Source organism: Plecotus auritus (genome assembly GCF_963455305.1).
Source record: "Plecotus auritus genome assembly, chromosome: 9".
NCBI classification, from domain to species: Eukaryota; Metazoa; Chordata; class Mammalia; order Chiroptera; family Vespertilionidae; genus Plecotus; species Plecotus auritus.
The window spans coordinates 85,461,603-85,486,327 of NC_137783.1; the positions used below are offsets into that span (position 1 = coordinate 85,461,603).

The 24,725-nt window shown below is 38.3% G+C and overlaps 1 protein-coding gene across 3 annotated transcripts; it reads right to left on the reverse strand.

The window, feature by feature from the left end:
- Positions 1–1,467: 1,467 nt before the first annotated feature.
- BIRC2 (baculoviral IAP repeat containing 2) lies at positions 1,468–23,974 on the reverse strand. 3 transcript variants are annotated; one of them, XM_080641698.1, is made up of 10 exons: positions 23,608–23,723; positions 22,296–22,421; positions 20,291–21,042; positions 20,096–20,195; positions 16,163–16,241; positions 15,283–15,331; positions 6,599–6,841; positions 3,021–3,275; positions 2,699–2,740; positions 1,468–2,590 (listed from the first exon to the last, which is right to left on the reverse strand). In XM_080641698.1, the coding sequence occupies exons 3-10, from the start codon at positions 21,039–21,041 to the stop codon at positions 2,397–2,399; spliced, it is 1,713 nt and encodes a 570-aa protein (XP_080497824.1). In that variant the 5' UTR covers position 21,042; positions 22,296–22,421; positions 23,608–23,723; the 3' UTR covers positions 1,468–2,396. The 3 variants fall into 3 exon arrangements, with proteins under 3 accessions (XP_080497824.1, XP_080497823.1, XP_080497822.1); XM_080641697.1 differs by adding an exon at positions 22,910–23,148 and having other exon boundaries at positions 20,291–22,421; positions 23,608–23,707; XM_080641696.1 differs by having other exon boundaries at positions 20,291–22,421; positions 23,608–23,974.
- Between the last annotated feature and the right edge of the window lie 751 nt (positions 23,975–24,725).

Below are 24,725 nucleotides of genomic sequence, written 5' to 3' on the forward strand. Positions count from 1 at the left end.
ATGCTGGATAGCAGCCCATGCAATTTTTAAAAATATTAGTACCGCTTAATAGGACAATTGTTCCAAAAGCACAAGCTAAGGAGTAAAGTAGGTCCCTGTTCAAATTTTACTTTGCAATTGTTGAAAGGAGTAGAATTAATACGCTCTGAAGTATCTAGTACCTTGTATTAGTTTGCTAAAGCTACCATAACAAAGTACCAGGCTAGGTGGCTTAAACAACAGAAATGTATTTTCTCACAGTTCTGGTGGCTAGAAGTCCAAGATCAAGATGTTGAAAGATTTGGGTCCTTCTGAAGCTTCTCACCTTGACTACTTGATGGCCATCTTCTTCCAGTATCTTCACATGGGCCTCTCTCTGAGTATGTCTGTGTCCTAATTTCTTCTTATAAGGACAATTTATATTGGATTAGGGCTCATATAATCTTATTTTACCTTAATTATCTCTTTAAAGGCACAATCTCCAAATACAGTCACATTCTGAGTTACCAGGAATTAGGGTTTCAACATGGGAATTTTGTGTGGGCACAATTCAGCCCCTAACACATCTTGTTTAAAGAATCTAGCACTATGCCTGGCACACAGCGAATCCTAATATACAGTAGCTATTATTAAGCAAGTTTCTAAAAGGATTTAATTCCCTCTTTATATTCCTTCTATAATGGCAAGAAGAAACTTTCCTTCACTAACATGAAGTCTTATACCTATCAAGATGGAAATAAAGGCAAGAGATTGAAGGATAAATGTTTGCTCTTTCCACTACAGTCTTTATTTAAAGGGATCTAAAGTAGTTGTAGGGTAAGAAAAATAAATGTAGCTTTTAATATTATACCTCCTTTCCACTTGGCCTCAAGTCTGCTGTAGACCCAGATCTGGGAAAGGTCAAATATGATTGGGCTCTAAAAGGAGAGACTTACGATTATCTATATTCCACCTCTTCATCCCACTAACACCTATGCAACAAAGCAACTACACTATTTTTTTTAAAAACCCATTGCAGATTGATCTAATTTTAGTTGAGAATTTTTATATACATTTTAATTCAAATTGTATCTATACTAGAGGCCCAATGCACGAAATTCGTGCACGGGGCAGGGGAAGGAGTCACTCAGCCTGGCCTGTGCCCTCTTGCAATCTGGGACCCCTTGCTCCTAACCACCTGCCTGCTCACAGCTCCTTACTGCCCGCCTGCTCACTCCTTACCTCTTGGCTCGCCACTCAGCACTGCCATGGAGGCTGAGAGGTTCCTGCCACCACTGCTGTGCTTGCCAGCTGTGAGCCTGGCTTCTGGTTGAGTGGTGCTCCTGCTGTGGGAGCGCACTGACCACCAGGGGGCAGCTCCTGTGTTGAACATCTGTCCCCTGGTGATCAGGGCGCATCATAGAGACCAGTCGTTCTGGTCGTTCCACTGTAACAGTTGCTGGGCTTTCATAGAGATAGATTATACAAAACAACTAGACGAATAGTTTTATCTAAAGGAATTTTAAATTATTTAAATATATTTTATTGATTTTTTGCAGAGAGGAAGAGAGAGGACAGAGAGCCAGAAACATCGATGAGAAACATTGACCAGCTGCCTCCTGCACACCCCCTACTGGGGATGTGCCTGCAACCAAAGTACATGCCCGTGACTGGAATCGAACCTGGGACCCTTCAGTCCGCAGGCCGAAGCTCTACCACTGAGCCAAACTGGTTAGGGCTAAATTTTTCTTAATTTCTTTCATGAGTTCAACCTTTTATCTAATTTATCTAAATGCTAAGTTAGCATATGAGTTCTTACAATATGACAGAAACAATGTTTATATATATTATCCCATTTAATACTTATAATACTTTGAAGACATATAAAAATTATTTTTTAAGTCAAGAGAAAATATTTTTGATCATGTAATCTTTTCAAAGAACTTTATTAGGATGTTTTTCACATATTAAGAAAAAGCTTATTTGCCAGTAAAAGAAATATATTTAACAACACAAATTAAAAACACCAAAGAGAATTTGGCATCATAACTTGGATAAACTCCAGAGTTCCTGGTTTCCAGTTCTTTTAACTACACTCTCATGTAGTGCTCAAAGCTTTCAGAAATACCAAATTCAGTCACTCCTGAAATGATACATAATAGCACTGAGACTACTTACTCCTTAATTTCTCTTATATGCACACATATACACTAATAAAGTCCACCAAGCATAAATCTTCCCCTTGATATGAGAGATTAAAATTAAATATGATATACTTTATTTTTTTGGAAACCACATTACCGGTACCAAAGCAGGGTAGAACACATATGTTACTATTGAAAGAACCAGTAACTCCTTTTCTACTTCAGACGGCTTCAAATGTTCAACAATTATTTGAAGACTTTTACATACAGGCTAACATATAGCCCATATTTCTTTTATGAGAGAAATGTGCGAACAGTTCCCTTAATTATACCCCTGCAAATAGGGCATTTTCTTAGGGAAGGGGCACATTCCTGGCATACTACTAGATGACCACAAGGAATGAATACAATAGAAACTTCTTTGTCCATGCACACTTTACAAGTTCTTTCTTCTTGCAACCTCCTCAATTGTTCTTCCAGAGACAGACCTAGTAACAAAAACAAAAAACTTTAGCGAAATTGAATTTCTATTTTAGTTCCCATTAAATAATATGAGTAATAATTCATGTTGGTCTTAAGTCTTCATTTTGTTTTACCTGAAACATCTTCTGTTGGAATATACTTCATATTCTTTTCCACTAAGGAAAGAAAATATATAAAAAACATCATTACCAAATACAGCACTGCTTAATCTACTACCTATCTGTTTTACCTACTATCTATTGAATAACATAGATTCTACGTATATATTATCAGAAAAGATTTAGCCATACTACTTGGGCAATAAAAGACCAGTTTTTTAGAACATGTTAAATTATGGAGCATAGTTTGCTAATTGGATTTATTTACTTTTTTTGTCAAATACAAAGATGAACATAATCCCAAGGATTTCTAAAACAATTTTACCAAAAAACTCACCAAATAAGTTCTTATATAACGTAGAGTCAATTTCTTTTAGACAGTTTTTGAAGATGTTGGCTGCAGCATTTCCTTTAACTAAAACAGTATCAATCAGTTCTCTTGCTTGTAAAGGTATCTGTGTTTTTTGTTTAATTATATCATGTTCTTGTTTATTAATTATATTGTCCTTTAGAAGATTATCCAGGATGGGAAGCACACAAGTCAACTGTTGAAAGAGAGCCATTCTATTCTTCCTAATTAATGACAAATCATCTTCATTTTAGAAAAAAGAAAGAAAAAAAATCCATTAGATTTTATACTGCTCCAACTAAACCTATACCAACCCTATAAGCAATTTAGGCACTAAATAAATAGGAACTTGAAAAAGAAGGGCAAATTTACTTGTTTGCACATTAATGTCTCTCACTTGAAAAACTCCCAGAAGATTTTGCTAAGGCACAATATATAGTGTACACAAAGTCTTTGTTTGTGACCCTTTCTTAAGTCAATACCATTTATATGTTTAGAAGCCTGCTTTTCCTTTATTCTGTTGAAAGCAAGCAGAGAATGTTAGAGGATAGTAAAAATTTCCCACTTCTGTACTTTCCCATATGGAATTAATAATACATGCTAATTTCTACTTGTATTATATCACTTTCCTTTTTTAAGTTTTTAAATTTTAAGAATAGTTGGTATATAATCTTATATTTGTTATATTAGTTTTAGGTGTAAAACATAGTGATCTGACAGTTTTATACCTTAAAATGTGATCACCCCACTAAATATGGACAGAGAACATAAAAAGACATTTCTCCAGAGAAGACATACAGATGGCCCTCAACATCACTAATCAACAGGGAAATGCAAGTCAAAACCACAACGAGATACCACCTCACACCAGTCAGGATGGCCATTCCAAAAAGTCAACAAAGAACACATGCTGGCGAGGATGTGGAGAAAAGGGAACCCTCCTGTCCTATTGGTGGGACTGCAAATTGGTGTAGTCCCCATGGAAAACAGTATGGAGAGTCCTCAAAAAATTAAAGATATAGCATTTGACCCAGTAATTCCACTTCTGGTATTTATGAAAACGAAAACACTAATTCAAAAAATATATATCACTTTTACAAGCACTTTTATATAAATTGTCTTATTTGATACAAAGATTCTGTCAATTAAACAATGTAGGTGTGATTGCTTCTCATTTTAAAATAGGAAGACTCAGAAAAAAATGAGAACCTGTCCAAGGTTACAGAAACAATCAGCTGCAGACCACGGTCTCCTAGTATTCTTTTCAACTCCATGCTTATAAAGCAGTACTATAGACCTCATCTGTGGTCTCATTTTCCACTGTTTCAGTTACCCACAGTCAACCATGGTCCAAAAATAGTGAATGGAAAATTCCAAAGATAAAAAATTTATAAGCTTTAAATTGTGCACCATTCTGAGTAGTGTGATAAATCTCACTTTGTCCCAGCTGGGAGGTGAAAAATCCCTTTGTTCAGAATAACCACACTGTATTCGCTACCCACATGTCAGCCACGAGGTTACCAGGTTGACTGTCATGGTATTGCTGTGCTTTCAAATAACCATTATTATACTTTAAAATGGCCCCGAAGTCATTCACATAATTTTTATTATAGTATATTGTTATAATTGTTTTGTTATATTATTAGTTAACGCTGTTAATCTCTTATGTGCCTAATTTAAAAATTAGACTTTATCATAAAAATTAGACTTTATGTATAGGAAAGAAACATAGTATATAAGGTTCAGCACTATCTACAGTTTCAGGCATCCACACTGGGGGTCTTCAAACATATAGCCTGCAGATAAGGCAGGGACTATTGTACTGCATTGTTAAAGAGTCTGAGCTATAAAGTCAGGACAGATATAGATCCCCGTGCTGGCCTAGCCACTTACTAGCTATGTGCCCTAACCTCCAGATTCGTTGGTTTCCTTACCTGTAAAATATAACTGTACCTCCCTCAACAGGGTATGAGAATTAAATAATATACATACAATATTCAGCATAATATCTGGTACATAGTTAGCTACCAATATCCTATCTAATAAAGAAGGAATATGCTAATTGACCATCACACCCTCACAAAGATGGCACCCACAGCCAATAAGGAGGGAATATGCTAATTGACTGCCATGCCCTCAAAGATAGCACCCAGTCCCCTTAGTCCCGCCAGGGCAGCAAGGTGTGCAGCACAGCCAGGCCTGCCCCCAGGACTCCCTCCAGAGTCCTGCCTCCAGAGTCTCCCAGTCCCCTCAGTCCCCCAGCCCCCCAGGGCCAGCCCAAGGCACAGGCAAGCCTTGGATGGCGGCTGCCCAGCCGCCCAGGGCCACCCGAGGCTCAGGTAACCAGGGCTGGCTGAGGCTTGTGCTGCCGGCAGTGGCAGCAACAGAGGTGTGATGGGGGCGTCGCCTTCCCCTGCTCGCCGGGTGGCCTCCTGACCCTGAGGGCTCCTGGACTGTGAGAGGGGGCAGGCCGGGCTGAGGAAACCTCCTTCAGTGCATGAATTTTCATGCACCGGGCCTCTAGTTATTTTATAAATGTCTATGTTTATATCAATTTTTTAAAAACTGCGTATGAACCATGTCTAATCTTTTTGTTTAAGTAAATGTTTTCTCCTTTAACCTCAAATCAAATAAAATCCAGTTAAATTTTCTAAATTTATGGAATATGAGCATGAATTCCTGGGGTATTTTTCAAGAAGTTCCTTCTTCTAGTGTTCCAATCACCATACTTAACTGCCTGTTTTCAGTCTTCAAAAAAAAATAAATCTTTTCACTTATAAGTTTAATGAGAAATAAGTATGAAAAGTGAATTCTATTTTCTTTAGAAATAAACAGAAAAAGAGTCTTCCAATCCAAATACCCCAATTGATACTATATATGCAACCATCACCTCTGCTAGCTCTTTAACCCTATTTTTTGCATCCTAGTCTCCACAGCTAGTCTATAAACTCCTTGAGAATGAGCACCATGACTCCTATAGGTGTTCATGTTCAATAAATATTTGTTGAAGAAATGATTACTCAAGACTTGTTTTGGGAGTCTGAGACTTAACATAGTATGATGAATACCAAAATCAGTTCCCTATCTTTGGGTTGGACAGGGGCTTCTCATCAAGCCCTAGGATTTTATCATCAGTTCTATTTTTTGTATAAGGATCGCTTACAGGATTACAGAGTCAAATATCATATTAAGACTATGATTTGAAGGAACTTAAAAAAAGAGAAATAAGACTTGCATTCAACTTTAAAAATTTGCTTTTTCAGGACAACTTAAACTTGTTATTAACAAGTAAATAAAACTCAAGAAGAGTTAAGCTAAAATCCTCTGATTAGCATATATCAAGGAATCTTACTGGAAAATAAACATAGAAAAAAGGTATAGTTGATAGTTGTTAAGTAGTGTAGTCCCCAGTCCCCAGTGGAGAAGGGGATGTGCAGTTTGGAAATGACTGGAGGCTGCTACCAGCAGGTAGTGGATAGATGAGGATACTAACTTTCCCGTGACATGTGAGGCAATCCTGTGAGCCCCCCTGGGAAATAATGCAGTTTTCTAGCATTCCCAAATACCTGATGCCATTTCTTCCGTCTGTCTTTCTTTTTCTTCTTGTCTGTTTTCATCTTCAGCATTAAGAAGTGCTGACACAATATCATTAACTGTTTTATAATTCTCTCCAGTTGTTAGGATTTTACTCTGAACTGTCTGTTTTACCAAGCTTCTACTGAAGCCCATTTCCAAGGCAGCTTTCACCACTGGTGTATCCATCATGACTGCATCTTCTGAAGAACTTTCTCCAGGTCCAAAATGAACAACTATTTGAAATGACATGTACCAATGTTAAATTCTACAAATATAAAAGTATGTAGGAAAACGTCTATGACACAAACTTTACTCTCACATTACTTATATCCTGGTAAGAGAGATGAACTAGATGCACTCATTAACTATAACTCCAACAGAAGTTTAACTTGATCAGGATCAAATGAGTGTGTATGATATGCTGTACTTTTTAAGAAATACCACTTCCACTTCCCAGGCTACATTCCAGACCTACTTAAAGAGAAAATAGGGAGGGGGCTTACAAATCTGTATGTTTTTAAAATTTCCCAAGTGATTCTGATGTACAGTCATATTTAGAAACCAATATGCTACATAAATTTAGAAGTGAGAAATTATCTCACTTCAGCCAGGGAAGTTGGGGAAATCAACAAAGACTTCATGGAAAAGTGGCATTAGAGCTCTGATTTAAAGAAACAGAATCTAAAGATATGAATAGATGAAGCAGAGAGAATAACAAGTGAAGACAGGAAGTATAGTAAAATGGAAGGCTGGTTCACCCAAAATATGTCTAAAGACATAAATAAATATGAAAAAAGAAGTAATCAGTCATATGATTTCAGAAGTGACAGATGCTCTGAAAAAAAAAAAAGCAATGTAAGGTGATTAAAACAAACTAGGAGGCAGGAGGACACTTCAAATAAGGTAATCAGGGAATCATTTTCTGCTAGCAGGATCAATGCTAGCCAATATGACACATTCTGAAAATTACAGCCCTCGCCAGTTTGGCTCAGTGGATAGAGCGTTGGCTTGCGGACAGAAGGGTCCCAGGTTCAATTCCGGTCAAGGGCACATGCCTGGGTTGCGGGCTTGGTCCAACGTGCAGGAGGCAGCCAATCAATGATTCCCTCTCATCATTGATGTTTCTACCTCTCTCTTCCTCTCCCTTGCTCTCTGAAATCAGCTCTCTGAAAAAATATATATTTTTTTAAAATCTTAAAAAAAAAGAAAATTACAAAAACATTAATTCTTCAAGATGCTTTACTGCCATCTGCTGGAAAACTGTTAACACTAGAGTCCTGGTGCACGAATTCGTGCACATTGAAAGGAAATTAGAAGGTGGCCGGCGGGGCAGGACTGGGCATGACGGGCCAGACACACCCTGGAGCCAACATCCCTGGCCAGCCGCACTTGGGGCAGAGCCGGGGCTCGAAGGGCGTCTGCGGAGTGAGCGGGGTCCCTCGGCCTGGGCTGGAGGGATCGGGGAAAAACCAGCAGTCCGACATCCCCTGAGGGCTCCTGAAGTGGAAGAGGGCACTATGCAAAGTTGCTGTCGCTCGGCAGCTCCTGCATTGAGCATCTGCCCCCTGGTGGTCAGTGCGCATCATACCTACCGGCCAGTCAGCTGGTCGTTTTAGCCTTTTATATATATAGATATAAATATAAAATGGCTACCATGTGTGCTGTGCTCCCCTGCTCAAACATATGTGGAAGCCCTGTCTGAAGAGGTAACACCAGAACAAATACTTTAGTGATAAAAAGGAGTAAGCTATGGGAATATCTGAAGAAGTCTTCCAGGCAAAAAGGAAAGCAAGTATAAAACCTTAAGTCAAGAATAAAGCTTGATACAAGGTATATTCAAGAAACAGAAAGAAGGTGGTGAAAGTCAGGGAGGAGGAGGTTGCCCAGATTATAGAGCCTTGTGAGAAGTTTGTATTTTCGTCTATGTTTGCCAGAATATTCTAGGAGGGTTTTAAGCAGAGGAGTGATAAAACCTGATTTTTTTTTTCCTCCCAAAAGATAATTCTGGCAGTTTGGTGATAAACTTAAATGAGGTAAAATGGAATCAGGGAGATCTGTTTGGATATTATAAAAGAAGATGATGGCAGTTTGGGTTAGGTTGATAGGGATGGAAATGGAGAAAAATGGTACGATTAGGGACATATCATAAAGGTAGAGATGAAAGGACTTCTAATTAAACATATAAGGGCAGTGGTCGGCAAACTGTGGCTTGTGAGCCACATGCAGCTCTTTGGCCCCTTGCGTGTGGCTCTTCCCCAAAATACCACGTGCAGGCGTGCACGTACAGTGCGATTGAAACTTCGTGGCCCATGTGCAGAAGTCAGTTTTCGGCTCTCAAAAGAAATTTCAATCGTTGTACTGTTGATATTTGGCTCTGTTGACTAATGAGTGTGCCAACCACTGATAAAAGGTAAAGAGAAGAATGAGGAATAATGCCTAAGTTAACTTTTTTTAAATCTTCACCCCACGATACATTTTGCATTGATTGCAGAGAGAGAAAGGAAGGGAGAAGAAGGGAGGGAGGGAGAGAAAGGAGGGGAACACCAATGTGAGAAACATCGATCAGGTGCCTCCCATACACATCCTGATTAGGAATCGAACCTGAAACCTGGGTATGTGCCCTGAGCAGGAATCAAACCCAAGACCCTTCGGTACATGGGACAACACTCTAACCAACTGAGCCATACCAGTCAGGGCAGTTTTCTGAGTCAACTTTTGACCTTAGCAAATGGGTGCCATTAACTGAGATGGGGACAACCAGAGTAGGAGCAAATTCACAGGATGAAAGAAGGGAGCAAATGTTATCGCTAAGTAGAGATTTAAATATGTAGTTCGACAAAATAGCCTGAGTGTTGGAGGTATTCCATCATTTGAAGATTTGAAAAAGGAGTAGTCATCACAGGAGACTGTCCATGATCAACCAGGGAAAAACCAAGAATGTGGTGTCTGGGAAGTCAAGAGTCGATGTCTTAAGGAGGATGAAGGACAGTGATGTCAGCAAGACTGCCAAATAAGATGTCTCTCACTCATATTCCCCCACCCCACACCTACCCCATCAACAATAGGAATCCATCTATGAACCAGATGTGGGAGCTCTGAGATCCTGTTCCAGCCCCTCTCAGCTATGTTCCAGAGCCAGATTATGAAATCTTCTAATAGTCTAAGACCAAGGAGAACTGCTTTGAGAAAACAAGCTTGTACCCAGACAGCTGACTCAATGACCACTATCCCATCTACAGACCCAAAAACATTTTCATACTGCTCAGGACTTGGCTACAATCCAACTTAACTTGATTCTGTTCCCACCATACACCAAGAAAATGGAGAGTAGCCATGCCCACCTATGCTTTGGTCTCAGCTGTGGACACTGAAGCTGCCTATGAACCAGATCCAGCCATGGTCCAGGAACCACTGCAGGTAAACCTGTCAAACTATAGATTCTGAAAGGGCCTTGCAACTAGGTTCCAACCCATCCCAGCTGCAGTCCAAAAATATTCCTGCTGCCACAGGGACCCAGCAAGCTACATTCCCAACTGAGCAGCTGGAGATACGCAAAGGGCCTGATACTCAGCCCCAGTCTCTCTCAGCCACAGTCCACAGCAGTACTGCTAGCACAGGGACCTGGTGGGAGACACTCATGTCTGCACTTCAGGAGACCCTGAAACAACTCCCAACTCTCTACCTACGTTAGAGAGCAGTCTAATCCACCAAGGGACCTGGTAGGAGACATGTCCATCTGTGCTTCCAGGACCAGGTCTACAGACCTCTATCTTCTTTGAACCTGATAACAGCCTGGGGCTCAGTTTCAGCTATGTTCCAGAGCCAGTCCTGTCCATCAAGAGACAAATCCAGTCACCAGACAAGAGCCCCTTCCTCCCTGCAAGGACCTGAAGGGAGCCACATTCATCTGTACATCTGATAACAGGCCCACTATCTACAGCCCAACTGCGGACACTGAAGCAGAACCTTGTCCCAACAACACCCTACTAAACAATGTACTAGAGTCAGTCCTATCCACCAAGGGACCAGATAGGATCTACACCAGCCTTAGCCTGTAGCAACAAGTCCACCAACCATGGATAGCACCACAGACCCAGCAACAGCCTCATAACAGCTCCAACCAAGCATGATCGCAATCCAGAGGCAATCCCATCAGCCAGGGGACCCTAGAGAAGAAAGTCTTTACCTGCCAAAAGCAGTTCATAAAGAGTTGTTTGCTCCTTCAAGTGCACAGACACCAAGGAAAGGTTATATGTATATCATGCTAATCAGGCAAGTATCACACCACCAAAGGAAACTAATAAAGTTCCACTAATCAACTCTAAGAAATGGAAAGCTATGGTTCATCTGACAATTATGATTTAAAATAATCAATTAATTTAAAATAATCAATTAAAGAAAAAGAAATTCAAGAGAACAAAGACAGACAACTAAATGAAATGAGGAAAACAACACATGAACAAAAATTAGTTTAATAAAGAAATAGAAACCATAAAAAAGAACCAAAAAGAAATCCTACAGCTGAAGAATAAGATGGAACTGAAAAATTCAACAGAGAGATTCAACAACAGACTTGATCATGCAGAATCAGAGAACTGGAAGGCAGATCATTTGAAATTAGCCAGTTATAGGAACAAAACAAAACAAAAAGATTAAAAAGACTAAAGAAGGACCATGTGAATTATGGGACACTACCAAACACATGAACATTCACATCATGGGTGTCGCAGAAGAAGAGAAAAAGGAAAAAAAAACGTACTTAAAGAAATACTAAGTGCTGTCGAAGATGTGGAGAAAAAGGAACCCTCGTGCACTGCTGGTGTGAATGCAGACTGGTGCAGCCACTGTGGAAAACAGTAAGGAGTTTCCTCAAAAAATTAAAAATGGAACTCCCATTTGATCTAGTAATCCCACTTCTAGGAATATATCCCAAGAAATCAGAAACACCAATCAGAAAGGATATATGCACCCCTATGTTCATAGCAGCACAATTTACAATAGCTAAGATTTGGAAACAGCCTAAGTGCCCATCAGCAGATGAGTGGATTAAAAAACAGTGATACATCTACACAATGGAATACTATGCTGCTGTAAAAAAGAAGGAACTCCGACTATTCACAACAGCATGCTAAGCGAAATAAGCCAGTTGGAGAAAGATAAATATCACATGATCTTACTCATTTGTGGAACAAAACTGATGAACAAAAATAGATCCAGAGACAGAGAAGCATCGAACAGACCGTCAAACCTCACAGGGAAGGTAGGGGAGGGGGGGGGGAGGAGTAATAGATCAACCAAAGGACTTGTATGCATGCATTATAAGCATAACCAATGGACATGGACACTGGGGCAGTGGGGGTATGTCCTGGAGGGTGGGAGTGGCCGGGGAGAGGTCGATGGGGGGAAAAGGATGGGTGGATTAAAAAACTATGGTACATCTACACAATGGAATACTACGCTGAGGTAAAAAAAGAAGGGAGTTCTTACCATTTGCAACAATATGGATGGAGATGGAGAGCATTATGCTAAGTGAAATAAGCCAGGAAGAGAAAGATAAATATCACATGATCTCACTCATTTGTTGAATATAATGAACAACATAAACTGATGAACAAAAATAGATCCAGAGACAGAGAAACATCAATCAGAATGTCAAACCTCAGGGAAGGTAGGGGAGGGTGGGGGTAAGGAGGAGAGATCAACCAAAAGACTTATATGCATTCATGTAAGCCTAATCAATGGACACAGACAACAGGGGGGTGGGGGCATGAATGGGAGGTGGGGGGGAATAAGGACACATATGTAATACCTTAATCAATAAAGAAATAATAAATAAATAAATAAATAAATAAATAAATAAAATGTTTCTTTAAACACTAAAAAAAACCAATAAAGAATAAAAAAAATACTAAATTTTTAAAAAAAAGTATCAACTGCTGAAAACTTATCAAATCTTGGGAGAGTTATGGATATCCAAGAACAGTAAGCTTAAAAAACTCTAAGCAAGATCAACCCAAAGATTACTCCAAGGCACATATTCAAAATATTAAAGGTCAAAGACAAACTTATTCTTTCAAAGAAGCAAAAAAACAATTTCTCACATACAAGGAATCCCATAAGGATATCAGCACATTTTTCTGCTGAAATCATGCAGGCCAGAGAGTGACTGATATATCAAAGTGCTTAAAGATAAAAACCGTCAACCACACAAAACAGTCCTTCAGAAATGAAGGGGAGGTAAAGACATTCAGACAAACAAAAGTTGAGGTAGTTCAACATTAGACCTGCCTTAAAAGAACTTCTAAAAGGATTTCTTCAAGTTAAAATGAAGGGACACTAAGTTACAGCATAAGGCATATAAAAGTAAAACACACAGAACACTTTATCCAATAGCACCAAAAACATTCTTCTCAAACTCACATGGAACATTTTCCATGATAGATCATGTGTCAGGCCACAAAAAAAAGCCTTAACAAATTTAAGAATATTGAAATCACATCAAGTATCTTTTCTAAACACAATGGTATAAAACTAGAAATCGTTAACAGGAAGAAAATGGAAAAATTCACAAATACAAGGAAATTAAACAACACACTCCTGAACAACCAATGGATCAAGGAAATTAGAAAATACCTTGAAACAAACAAAAACACAACGTACCCAAAACTTAGAGGATGCAGCAAAAACAGTTCTAAGAGGGAAGTTTATAGCAATAAATGCCTGCATTAAAGAAGGTCTCAAGCCCAGCCGGCGTGGCTTAGTGGTTGAGTGTCGACCTGTGAACCAGGAGGTCATGGTACAATTCCCAGTCAGGGTACATGCTCAGGTTGCGGGCTCAGGTGTACTGGAGGCAGCTGATCAGTAATTCTCTCTTGTAATTGATGTTTTGGTCTCTTTCTCCCTCTCCCTTCCTCTCTGAAATCAATAAAAATAGATTTTTCTAAAGTCTCAAACAACCCAACTTGAAATATCATGAAATTAGTAAAAGAAACTAAGCCCTACTTTGTAGAAAGAAGGAAATAACAAAGATTAGAGCAGAAAAAAAAAATGATATAGAGACTATAAAGAAAATAGAAAAAAGAAACTAAAAGTTGGTTTTTTGGAAAGATAAACAAAATGGAAAAACCATATCTAAGCTCATACAGAAAAAAAGAGAAGGCTTAAATTATAAACAAAAGAGAAGACATCACAAGAGAAACACCAGAAACACAAAGGATCCTAAGAGACTACTATGAACTAACGCTAACAAACTGGATAGTCTAGATCAGTGGTCGGCAAACTCATTGGTCAACAGAGCCAAATATCAACAGTACAACGATTGAAATTTCCTTTGAGAGCCAAATTTTTTAAACTTAAAACTTCTTCTAATGCCACTTCTTCAAAATAGACTCGCCCAGGCCGTGGTATTTTGTGGAAGAGCCACATTCAAGGGGCCAAAGAGCCGCATGTGGCTCGCGAGCCGCAGTTTGCCAACCACAGGTCTAGATGAAATGGATCAATTCCTAGAAACATACAACTTACTAATAATGAATCATAAAGAAATAGAAAATGTGAACAGACCAAGAACAACTAAAATGATTGAAGCAGTAATCAAAAACCTCCCAACAAAGAAAGACTGAGACCAGATGGTTTCACTGGTGAATTCTACCAAAGATTTTAAAAGATTAATGCCAATCCTTCTAAAACTCTTCCAAAAAGTTAAAGAGGGAAAACCCAAAATTCATTTATGAGGCTAGCATTACACTGATACTAAAGCCAGATAAGGACACTAGATGAAAGGAAACTACAGGCCAAAAAAAATCCTTGATGAATACAGATGCAAATGTCCTCAACAAAATACTAGCAAGCAATTAAACAATACATTAAAAGAATCTTAGTTATGATAAAGTGGAATTTATACAAGGATGCAAGGATGGTTCAACATATACAAATCAATAAACATGATAAACCACTTTAACAAAATAAAGAAAAACATGATCCTCTCAATAGAGTCAGGAAAAGTATTTGAGAAAATTCAACCCCTTTCATGATAAAAAGCTCTCCTGACAAATACCTAACATCTAGCCCAGCCTGTGTGGCTCAGTGGTTGAGTCGACTCATGCATCAGGAGGTAGAGATTCGATTCCTGGTCAGGGCACATGTCTGGGTTGTGGACACAGTCCACAATGGGGGAGGAAAGAGGGGCAGGAGGCAGCTGATCAATAATTCTCTCTCATCATTGATGTTTCTATCCCTCTCTCCCTCTACCTCCCGCTCTCTGAAATCAATAAAAACATATTAAAAAAAAGAAAAAAACCCCACAAACCTAACATCTAGCCCAATTCCTAAATCAGATGTGAACTAGGTCTTTTCAAATATGCTAGCTTATAGCAAACAACTTTTCCTCCTTGGAGGGCTTATTATTTGCACATTTCCTTGGTATTCCTTGAGCTATTTGTTATGGTTGTTTTTCTTTTACATGTGTCTTATCTCCCCACTTGGAATTTCAGTACTTTAAGAAAGATTAGTATACTTCTAAAAATCCTGACAATGTCATGAATCTTAGTACACTCATTATTTATAATTAACTTCCAGCCTTTTTTTCCTGACCTCAAAAATCCTTTGTTTACATACTTTCGTTCCCAACATTCTTATAAAAATTCCCATTCCATATTTGAAGTATTTTCATACATACTGGGTGGATCAGCATTTTCATCTCCAGGAGTGTCTGAAGTTGACAACAGCTATGAAACATAAGAAAAATTAATAGGTAATATAAAAAATTTCAAACAGCCTGCACAAAACAACATTAAGATACGTTTTCTGTAAATAATGTATATACTCTTTGAAAACTGGAAAATTTACATAATACTTTGCTTGCCCTGGCCAGTGTGGCTCAGTTGGTTGGAGCACGGTCCCATGCACCAAAAGATCACTGGTTCGATTCCCGATTAGGGTGCATACCTAGGTCACAGGTTCAATCCCCAGTTGGGGTGCATACGGGGGGGCAACCAATAGATGTTTCACTTTACATCGATGTTTCTATCTCTCTCACTCCCCCTTCCTCCGTCTCTAATATCAGTAACATATTAAAAAATAATTCTTCACTTTGCTCTGTTTTACCTTAATCATCATAAAAATGTCCTTAAACTTCACCTACTTCCAAATTAGAATTCAAGTATTTCTCTAATTTCAGGAAAATAAAAAAAAGTATTAATGATTTATCATTCCTTTTATTAAGTCATATTTCAAATGGACCACTCTCAGAGGTTCCAAACTCCTGACAATTGTATTTTCTTTTCTGGAAAAGATGGAGGAGACATTGAAGATCCTCCTCCAACTTACTACAAATTGTACAGTAGTATGTTGAGTGATTTCCAAAAAACTAAAAACAAAAGACAACCTTTTTTATAACCCCTTAACAAGGTAGTTAAAAAATAAAAATTAAAAGTATTAATATGAATACAAAACCTGTAACGATACCTGAAAAACAAATGTAACAATTACTTCTAAAATTATTTTTGCAATTATTATTTAGGAGAATTCAATGTTGTCAATTATAAAAATGTATTTACCTGTTCAAGAAGATGAGGATATCTGGCTTGAATCTCATCAACGAACCCCTGTCCTTTCATGCGTATTAAGAACTCACACCTAAAACATAGAGACAACATTTTTTTAATTGTTTTAGATCAAATATATAACCTGATCATTCTAGAAAAGTGGCTTTCATACTTTTTGTACCCCATAATAGAAACACTTTACATTACAATGTAGCATACATACATACCTAACAGAAACAAAATTCTCAAATATTAGACTCTTACTATGTGCTGATGCATTCTGATATTTTCTATTTAGATCCTTTAACACAACAACAATAAAAGGGTCTAGATCTACAAAGGAACACAAACTGAGGCTTGAAAAATACTGTTCTAGAAAATTTGGCAGTTTAACATAGTTTCAGAAACTGTAATACAGTATTCCTAAAATGTGATCTTTCATAATATAATAACTGCTAATCTTTCTCTAGTGTCCACTCTTCCATTACATTTAAAGCACAAACCCACCCTCAAAAAATACTGAGTCAAATATTCTCATCTATAATGTGACAGTGTTTTTCAAGTACTCATTTTTCAAATTACTAAGATTTCTCAAAGGTGTTCCAGGAAGTTCAATAACATCTGTTTCCATTTCATTCCTTTTGTTTTTCAACAAATAGTGCTAGACAACTAGATATCCATATGCAAAGAACAATAAACTTCAACCTATGCCCATACTATATACAAATATAAACAAAATAAATCATATATGTAAATGTAAAATGTAAAACAGAAGAAAACGTAAGAGAAAATCTTTTTGTCCTCATGTTAGGTACCGAATTCTTAGATAAGAAACCAACAACATAATCCACAAAAGAGAAAATTGATAAACTGACATCATCAAAATTAAAAAGTCTGCTCATCACTGTTAAGAAAATGAAAATCCACAGACTGAAAGTTTGCAAAACACATCTAATAAAGCATTGCATCCAGAGTATATTATGAACTAGCAAAACTTAATTTAAAAAAAGAAAACTTAAAAATGGGCAAAAGATTTGAACAAACACTTCACCAAAGAAGATGTATAGATGGTAAATAATCAAATAAGAAGCTCATCATCATTAATCAATAGGAAATGCTAATTAAAATGACAGTGAAATGTCACTATGTACATATCTATTAGAATGGCTAACATAAAAAGACTGACAATACCAAATGTTGTTAAGGATGTGAACACCTGGAGGTCTCATACCATGCCAGTGGAAATTTAACATTTAACAATTTAGCAGTTTCTTATAAAGCTAAAACAAAACTTGCCATACAACTAACTCACCAATCACACTTGGACATGTTTACCCAAGAAAAATGAAAACATGTGTCCACTAATGTTTTATTAATGTTTAGAGTGGCTTCATTCATTATTGCTCCAAACTAGAAACAATTCAAATGTCCTTCAATTGGTGAGTTGGTAGAATGAATAAAGATCATATGCATGCTCAGGACTCAGGGAAGTTTATCAACCAAGTAACAGAACTAGTTGTTACTGTGTTTTGATCTTTGTATAGTTTAAATTATTTTCACCCTGGGGCTGATTAATTTATATTCATAATGATTAAAGATAGGAAGTATAGCCCTAGCTGGTTTGGCTCAGTGGATAGAGCATCAGCCTGTGGACTGAAGGGTCCCGCATTCGATTTCGGTCAAGGGCACGTACCTTGGTTGCAAGTTTGATCCCCGGCCCTGGTTGGGGCACATGTGGGAGGCAACCAATCAATGTATCTCATATCGATGTTTCTCTCTGTCTCTTCCTCTCCCTTCAACTCTCTCTAAAAATCAATGGAAAAATATCCTCGGGTGCTGATTAACCAAAAAAATAAATTTAAAAAAATAAAGATAGGAAGTATAATAAACTCTGCCCCATATTTTCCCCTTCTCCAATGAACTCGATGAGGACAATTTTTGGGTATCTTAAGTCACTGTTATATCCCCAGCATCTGAAGAGTATCCATTAAGCACCCAAATATTTGATAAATAAGTAAACTGTGTTAAAATATAGTGATAACAATAATTTATTTTGGTTTTTCATTTACTAAAATTGAAGATTACCCACAATGGAAATCTGCTGTTTTCAGAAGTGTTTACAAAAAAGCATCACTAAGTTCTTTCCATTATTTAACTATTTAAAGCAAAACACAAGTTACATTAATAAACCAAGACTTTGTTTTATAAAGAATAAAATGTAGCAAACACTGGAATTAGAAAGCTGTTCATGTCTTCTTCATACAGTATAGTCAAATTTCAAGTTATATGTACACAATCCCATGGAGTCGAACATAATTAAGTTATTTAAATTTCTGACAAAACATGCTTTTTCCTACATAAATTATTTAAACAAAATATGTTACTTTTCAGAGTTGGAAAGTCAAAATTTATCTTGACATATTATGAATATCTTATATAATAAAACCCTAATATGCAAATCGACTGAAAGGTGGAACAACCAGTCGCTATGACGTGCACTGACCACCAGGGGGCAGACACTCAACGCAGGAGCTGCCCCCTGGTGGTCAGAGCACTCCCACAGGGGGAGCGCCTCTCGGCCAGAAGACGGGCTCACGGCTGGCAAGCAGAGCAGCGGTGGCAGGAGTCTCTCCAGTCTCCACTGCAGCGCTAAGGACCCTGAGGGGGATGTCCGACTGCCGGCTTAGGGGAGCGAGCCTAAGCCGGCAGTCGGACATCCCCATTGGGGTCCCAGACTGTGAGAGGGCATAGGCCAGGCTGAGGGCCCCCCCGCCCAGTGCACAAATGTCATGCACCAGGCCTCTAGTTCAAGATAAAATTTTAAACACAACTTTTAACAATGTATTGGGCCATACTAAAATATTTCTCCAATTTTTTTTAACTTTACACAAAAGTGACAAAAGGACTTTTTAATTTCCTGAAGAGATTCCAAAGATTCCTCATATTGTGAAAGGCACTCACAGGTCAAAACATTATCTATATTATACAATTCTATTTATAAGAGGTACCTACAGTAGTCAAATTCAGAGACAGAAAAGTAGAATGGTAGTTGCCAGAGGCTAGGGGCCAGGTAAATGCTGAGTTAGTATAATGAGTACAACTTTCAGTTTAAGAAGATGAAAAAGTTCTGAAAATGGATGGTGGTAATGATTGAGAAACAATGTGAATGTTCTTAATGCCACAGAAATGTATACTTCAAAATGGTTAAAATGATAAATTTTATGTTATGTATATTTTACCACAATTTTTTTTAAAAAATCATCTAGTCCAACTCCCTCATTTTACAAAAGAGGAGAGAAGCTCAAAGGCATCACACAATTTGTTCAAGTTCACATGGCTACTCAATAATACAAACAGAATTAATTTCTAATTCTATTTCCACTAACAACAATGCCTCTAAAGTCTTTCTAAAAATAGGAGATACTGCTAGAGACAGTGACCAAAGGAGTTATGTGACATATCACAAGATGAAATTGTGCAGAAAAAAGTTATTTACAATAATAATCAGACTTAACAATCAGATTTTATTATATGCACTCTCATTATGAAATATTTTATTCATAAATCCATTTTATGTCACTTGTTTTCCTTTCCCCTTAACTTTTTCTAACTTATGTTCTTTTTGTTCTATTTTATATATCTTTAATCCTTAAGTCTCCTTTAAAGCAAAATAGGAAATAAAGAAATGAAATGTATAGCTGCCATAATTGTAAATGAGTCAAGTTGAACTATACAGTGAATACATGACTTACAAAAGAAAAATGCACAGAACATTCTACAACATTTTCAACCAAAATAATTTTAAAGTTCAAATTGGAAGTTTTAAAAGGCTCATTCCCCAACAGCATAAGAGAAGCTTAGCTATATTGAGATGTAAATTTAACCATGCCAGGATTCCTACTTCTTTAAGCAGTTTTGTGTAGGAATACCTTTAAAAACAATTACCTTGGAAACCACTTGGCATGTTCTACCCATGGGTCATCTCCAGATTCCCAACACCTTAAGCCACCATCACAACAAAAGCATTTGACATCGTCGTTTCGACCTAAGGAAACAAAAGACTAAAATTAAATACACACGTGTTTTCATATGTCAATCAAAATGAACTAGATAAAATGTAGAGCTACGTAAGTTTCTTACCCACATAATAGAAACCAGCACTTGCAAGCTGCTCAGGTTGAACTGGAACATTAGAAGGCCAGTACATAAATGTTCTCAGTCGGGCTGCATGTGTCTGCATGCTCAAATTTGAAATGCTAAACCTCAGTGTATCTAGAGAATTCTCCAAAAATGGGCAGTTGGGGAAATGTCTTCGGTGTTCTGACATAGCATCATCCTTTGGTTCCCAGTTACTTAGTTTCCCACCACAAGCAAAGCAGGCTACCCTATCTCCAGGTCCTATGTAATAAAAACCAGCTCTTGCCAATTCTGACGGTGACAAAAAAGTTAATGGCCATAGGTGGTAAGTAAGCAATCTGGCTTGTTCAGTGCTCATTGCATAACTGTACGGGTTAGTCCTCAATGGGGAGAAGTCTTCAACTGCTCTAGAATGAATAGGGTTTGATGAAAGGTTGGGATAAGAACCACTGAATGATCCACGTTGTTCCAAAGTAGGAGATAATGAATGTGTAAAACTGTTTCTCATTGGAGAAGTATTCTTAAAGGTGGATTCCAAACCAGTAACAGAAACCAGATTCTGAATAAAGCTACAGCTAGGATAGAGCTGTTTATGTTTTTCAATAGGATTGTCTCCTTGTTTCCAGTTATCCAGCATCAGGCCACAACAGAAGCATTTGACCTTGTCATTCACACCAGTGTAATAAAAACCAGCGCGAGCAAGACTCCTTTCTGAGACAGGAACACCAGTGGGGAAAGTTGAATACGTAGACATTCTGTAGAGTTCACATGAAAAGTCATATTTCATTTTGTGTTTGTTGTCAATTGTCCAATTTGACAAGATCGTACTATCTCCCATTATAATCTTTTTTGATATGAGGGACTTGGGACAAGTCGTTGGGAGGTAGTTTTGTGCATGAGTGATTTTACTTTTTGATGGGCAAAAACTTTCACATGAAATTTCTCATCTCTTCATACTAAATTAGATTTTTACTATAAAAAAGAATCAAATGATAGGCGCCTACTTAAAATTCACTACACCTAGTTTAGTGGATTTACACCTACATTTACACTAGGTAGGATGAATATCCCTCTAAATTAACAAGATACTCTGTAGTCCTCTTTGGGATTATATTAACTCTTTTAGGTAACTCAGATGCTATTAAGTCATTATTTCAGGTCATTACTAATATAATGACCTGAAAGAAGTTGATACACTTCTGAAAATATTTAAAACTAAGTGACTTTTAAAGGAGGTTTATATTCCCAAAGTTCTAAACAACTACAGAATACCTAAATTTGCTTTTGGTTGTAACTGCAAAGCCTGGTTATCAAGCCAATTACTGAGGATGCTATAAAGGGAAAAAACTTTATGCAGGCTTCTTTCACTACAAGCACTTTAATAAAATTTCCAAAAATAAAAAATCTTGTTTTAGTCTAGTAAACAAGAATTAAAAGTCTTCATATGGTCATATTATCTCAAGGCTAATTAACACAACTTATTATCATAGTATTTACTTAAGTGGGTTATATTAGTTTCAGATAGCTTTTGGGGACATCAATACCCACAAGCTTTGCTGAACTTATTCCTGTTATACTGTATATGATGCCAAATGAATTTTGCTTAAAGCTCACAAACTGCTAATTTTTCCTCCTTTGTTAATTATTGTCTATATGTTTCCATTTCCTGCAGCATCATTATTATGTTGTTTTTCTTCCAAACTTTGCATACCACTTTATTATGCTTGATCAACTGAAGGTATTTTCTCTATAAACTTAACTAGTTAACCATAAAATTTCCACAGCAGAAACTTTCTACTCTGCATTTAAAAATTAACCTGTCTTTCATTTAAGGATCATGCACCTATATCATTCATTTCATAATTACAGATAAATTTATCAAGGTAACAGCTTGTCCTTTGTAGTATTATCATAAATGCCTAATAAAATGCCTATTACATAATGTACCAGTAATTAACTTTACTATTAGTTCTGAAAACCCTTCATATTTTAAAAATATAATTCATACACAAAATTACACTCCACAGAGTCAAGCTATATCCCTTTATAAAGTTTCTGGGTCTCCATAATGGGATTTATTACTGCAGCGGAAAAAAAACGAGGAGAAAAAAGTAGTCTCTTCAAAGCTGTAAATCTGAAAAAAAAAAAAAAAAAGCTATTTTAGAAAACTATTTCCATAGTAAAGAGCATTTATACACTAGTATTCAATTTACTTAATAAAATCTAAAAATGATTTTACACTTTAGAAAATACATGTTAATTCCAGCAATTTGTCACGAAAACTTTCTAACTGGGAGAGCTTTAATTAAAATAAATGCAATATAGATAGGCCCCTTAGCACTAAGTACATATCTATATTTTAAACATACAACTTTAAAGACAAATGGACATTTACTTAGATCAAAATATTTTGTCCTTGGTCTCCTCCCTTTTTCTGGTGACAACTTTTAATAGTTTAAGAATTTCCCTGGCAAAAGGAGGCAGTGGCGAAAGAGAGACACCCATCAGCAACAGTGGAGCAGTAATTAAGACAGTAACGTTTTTTTTAATGCCAAGTCTCTCCAGGACTAGGCAAACTGACCAGTTAAGAGTGAAATGCATCAGGAATTCACGAATACAAACCTTTAAACTTCACAATTCCCTCCCAATTCTAAAGCAACAGCAACAGAGAGCACCTCGAAAACATAACGTAGCACGATGGCCTGTGAAGCACTGGCCTCGGGACTGTGACCGCTTGCACGAATGCTTCCGTTACAGCGGGACTTGATATCACACCTTTAAATTATAAACTTTTATCCACAAGCACCGTACTGTGAATTCTGACCAGTTTTATGCAAACTGCAGCTGGGTGGGGGGATAGACTGGAAGAAAAAAGAGCAACTATGGGATTTACCCATTAATTTCCCGGAGCTGTTCTCACAGCACACAAAAGACTAGCAAAGCGGCGGGGCGCAGCTGAGACGATGTGAAATGTATCGTCTCGCCGCCAACAAATGTCTTGGTTCCAACAAATTGAAAAGGGCTAAGTTTAAAGCCCTGCAAACGCTCTGGGAGAAAACATCTTTTCTTGGTCAAAGTCTAAGGGCCGGAAAAGTGGGCGGCGGCCAGAGCAGGCAGGCAAACAGGTCAATTTTTAAAAATTATTTTCAACTGCAGGTCTTGGGAGTCCGAGCTTCCGAATTAAATGAAAGCCTGGGCGAAAGCTGGGAGCCCACTGGACGCTCCGCCGCCAGGCTGTCTGCCCTCGGGCCGCCGCGGTTCGGGGAAGTGGGCCCCGCGCCCCAACCCGCCTCGCGCGGTCCCCCGACGGGCGCACTCACCTCGGTGCAGGCGGAGCCCACGGAGACAGCGCGGCTGCCCTTCGGCCTCCACACCCGCAGCTGCGGCGCCCACGCGACGTGCAGCCCTACCTACTCCGGTAGGCTCTCCCGAAGCCCACCCCCGCCCAGGCCGGGCCCACACCGACGCACGGTGACGTCAGCGCGCCCGGCGGGATTGCGTCACCGCCGCGCCGGGCGCCGGGGAGTCTGCGGTCGGAGGGTGGGAGTCAGCGCGCGTTCCGCTGCGGTCAGTGGGTCAGGCAGCGGTATGAGGTGACACCATGCCCAGCAGCTGGTGTTTCGATTTTTACCTCGAGGTTTGAACGCTTTTGACCTTTCCTTCTCTCTTTGTCCCTAACATTCTCCCGAGGGGGATGTGACACACCGTGACCCAGAGAGTTTGAATCTTGGGAAATCCTGTGGAAACGCCCCAGCGCGGGTGCTTTGCGCCTTTTCATCGCGTCACCTCACAGTTATGTGATCCAGCTCCTGCCCAAATACCTCCAGTGTGACGCCTGCACTCGTAAGGGACTGCCTCTGAGAACAGAGCCAACCTGGTGGCGTTTTTGCTTCAGTGAAGTAAACAATTGTAACCGTTTCAAACAGTTGTAACCCTTTTCATCCACATGCAACAGCTCGCCGTGGAAATGGAAGAGAGCGGAAGTGTTGGAAAGGAGAACAGCGTCAGCTTAATTTTGAAGGCTTGATTTTTATAATCGTTTGGGGATAATATAATTATATCTATTTTATAATTAACCGGTGGACCTTTTATTTTTAAACTCTTGTTTGTTTTTAAACTCTTGGTTTTCTGTTCTAGAGATTGCACTAACGAAAGTGTGTCCTTATTTCAAAATCTTGGTGTTGCTAGTCATGGACATTTTTGTCCCACCCCCACCTCCATCCCCATTAATGCCACAAACGGTGTCATAGAGTAAATGTTTGTCATATTGCAGCGAGGAAATTTCTTAATTTATGTTCTGTGAAGACACTGTTTGTCAGTGATATCAGACGCCTTCTTTCAGGGGAACTCCGGGGGCAAACGTTTCAAAAACTTCCAAATAGCAAGCCACTTAGTTAGACAGCCGGGAATTCCAAGATCCTGAACCATTTCCCATTTT